The sequence below is a fragment of the Epinephelus fuscoguttatus genome, linkage group LG19 (assembly GCF_011397635.1).
Source record: "Epinephelus fuscoguttatus linkage group LG19, E.fuscoguttatus.final_Chr_v1".
NCBI classification, from domain to species: domain Eukaryota; kingdom Metazoa; phylum Chordata; class Actinopteri; order Perciformes; family Serranidae; genus Epinephelus; species Epinephelus fuscoguttatus.
Window position 1 is genome coordinate 41,250,044 of NC_064770.1, and position 2,981 is coordinate 41,253,024.

The following is a 2,981-nucleotide window of genomic DNA, read 5'->3' on the forward strand; positions in this document are numbered from 1 at the left end:
CCCCATTAATTCTAATGTTGAAAACGTTGATAAACAAACTCAGGTTGTTTCAACCAGCCATGATGTGCTTCACAAAAGCTGAAAGACAGATATAGAGCTTCTATCAGTCAGTATTTCAGATGTCTCTTTGTGTGTATTTTGTGTTTATAGACTGTGTGTTTTACCTTCATAGTTAATACATCCATTAGCATCTTCCTGCCCTGCCAGCAGCTTGTCCACGTCTCCCTCTGCCATCCTCTCCCCTGTTAATATGAAACATATAACACATTTAGTCATAATATCCGAGCATGCTCAGTGTGGACAACATATGACATGTTGAACAGCTTCATGTTATAACGTGGATTCAGAAGACCGGCTGAAGTCTGTCTAACCCCTTAACGATAACCCACTAAAAAAACATTTACTGCCCATTCACTGTAAGCTGAAACTGTTTTTGTTTTAATTTGATGTGTGTATTTTTTGTGGAAATCATGTCATCTATGTTGGCTAACCCTTCACAAAAAAGTTTCATTTAATAATAATCAGATTCAGTGATAATCATACCCAGAGTGACCAGGACGTGTCTGAGCTCAGCACCCATCACCGTCCCATTTCCTTCTTTATCAAAAACTCGGAGGCCTTCCACAAAATCCTCGTACGTCCCCTGTTAAGAGACAGAAAGACAAACTGAGAAATGAATACTTCTGTTCATACATTCATTGCCTTACTTACATGACATGAAAACCTATGTCATACTTTGTCTTTTGACTGAGCCACATGTTGCAGCATCGGCAGAAAAGTCTCAAAGTCCATCAGTTTACTGTCCATTTCTGTTCAACAAGACAAGAGGACAGAAGTAACACTCATGTACGCACCAATGCTAAATTGTATTTACTGAAGTTATTCATATGAATGTTCATCTGCTTCAGAAGTTGCATCTATTGGAAACCTACACAAATCTAATACACGCACACACATACACACACACACACACACACACCCTCAGGTTTGGGTCGTCCTAGCACTCGAAGGACTTCTGCATTGGTTGGATTTTGTCCAAGAGCTCTCATCACGTCTCCACATTGAGAAAACGATATCTTCATCTGATTATCTTCAGTTCGGTCAAACAGCTGAAATGCTTGTTTAAACTCTACAAACATGACAGAGTTCATATTACAGTCAGTAAAAACATAAAGCTGTCAATAGCTGCTACTCCTGGGCCCAGTATTTCAAAATGACTGATAGGATTACCCTGGCCGGATTGGATTCAATCCTGATCTGATCTGAAAACTGTGTATTTCAACACAGATCAAGAGGATCCTGATCCTGAGGATCAGGATTCAGTTTTGGCAATCCAATCCTCCAGTTAAACCAGATAAAGGCTGCATTTGGGTATTTCAAAAGTTAAGGCAGAGATCTGGATCAATATGATACCAAATTTCAGGATCATTTGGATCCCACCTCAGAGGTGGATTTGACAAAGCCTCAGCTCCACTTCTCCTAGATGATGTCAATCAAGATGTTCATTACACTTAATCTAAATTAGTGTTTTAGTTGTAGGTAATTTCAAGCATAGACAAATATTGTTTGGCCATACTTCCTGAAACTGCTGTAAATAAGAATAACAAATACAGACCTATTTCTCAACGTCCAGTTTCAACTAACATTGTAAGTTGTTTGTACCAAAACATCCAACATATGTTAGTGGTCAGACAAAGGCAAGGTAATGCAATGCAAAGCAAATTTATTTGTAAAGGACGTTGTTTTCTTCACAGAGAGAGAGTGTGTGTGTGTTTTACCTTCAATCTGATCGGAGCTGAACTCAATCTGAAAAAGGTGATCAGGGTTAGTCACAGAAACTGCTGATGTGAAATCAGTGATGAATGAGTGTGTTTTTTAATACATGAATGATTCACGAAGCTCATTTCTCTTTATAGCCTGAACCAGATATATTTGAATGTACAGTTTTTATAAGGTGTATTTCTACTTCGCTTTTGTGTTCATATTTTTGTTTTCCATTTGCAGATTTCTGAATATGAAACATAGAGACATATTTATGTGATGCTACATTCAGAGTTAGGAAGAATTTAAACCCCACTAACAGTAAACTCCAGTGGCCCTATAACATCCATGAATTCATGTTCATAACCCAAAACATTTATTTATTAATTCTGCTTCATGAGAAGCTCCCTGCGACTCTAACCGTCAGTGTTCAAAGTCATTAATGTAGTCACACCGCTTAAAAAAAAAAAATCATGTCATTATGAGACATCAAGTTCAACCATGACATGAGTTTGTTGTCTGAACTCTCATTGAGTTTAAGATGTGAAGGTCAACGTGTAAAAAAAGAATCTTTAAAACAGCTCTGACACATTAACAGACAGACAGAGACAGACAGACAGACAGACAGACAGAGACACAGACAGACAAAAAGAGAGACAGACAGACAGACAGACAGACCGACCGAGTGACCAACCTTGATGCTGTGTGGATCAAAGTCCAGTTCTTTAGCTGTTTCTGGTTCTGGCAATATTTTTGCTGCATCTTTCTTTGGTTCTGGTTTCTTGGGAGACATGGTGGACAGATGGACAATGAGATAGGACACGATAAAAAGTAAAGAGTACAAAAGAGATAACAGAGGGTGAATGAGGGAAGACAGAGATGGAGAGAAGAGAAAACAGAGGAGAGTCTTCCGTTAGGTGGTTTAAATAGTCGACATAGTAAGAGAACATCATGTCCATTTATGGTCAGAGAATTAAGTGATGAAGGAGTCCTCTCCGGACCTGTGCTGCAGAGAGACAAACTTGAAATAGATCTGAAATAAATTCCACAGCTCTTGACTGAAGTGACCCAGAACACATCTAGTGAGACCACCACCTTAAATAGAAAGCATATTGACTGTTCTCTACTGAGACCACTTTAAATAGAAAACTTTAATGTCACTGTTATAGCTACATGTATTCATGCTCTGAGAGGAGAGGAGGTGAGGAGAGGAGAGAGGA

The 2,981-nt window shown here is 38.8% G+C and overlaps 1 protein-coding gene across 1 annotated transcript; it reads right to left on the reverse strand.

The window, feature by feature from the left end:
• Positions 1–2,635, reverse strand: myl4 (myosin, light chain 4, alkali; atrial, embryonic). Its single transcript, XM_049560852.1, has 7 exons — positions 2,456–2,635; positions 1,779–1,806; positions 980–1,129; positions 736–809; positions 544–643; positions 165–242; positions 1–78 (listed from the first exon to the last, which is right to left on the reverse strand). The coding sequence occupies exons 1-7, from the start codon at positions 2,552–2,554 to the stop codon at positions 50–52; spliced, it is 558 nt and encodes a 185-aa protein (XP_049416809.1). The 5' UTR covers positions 2,555–2,635; the 3' UTR covers positions 1–49.
• Positions 2,636–2,981: the final 346 nt, after the last annotated feature.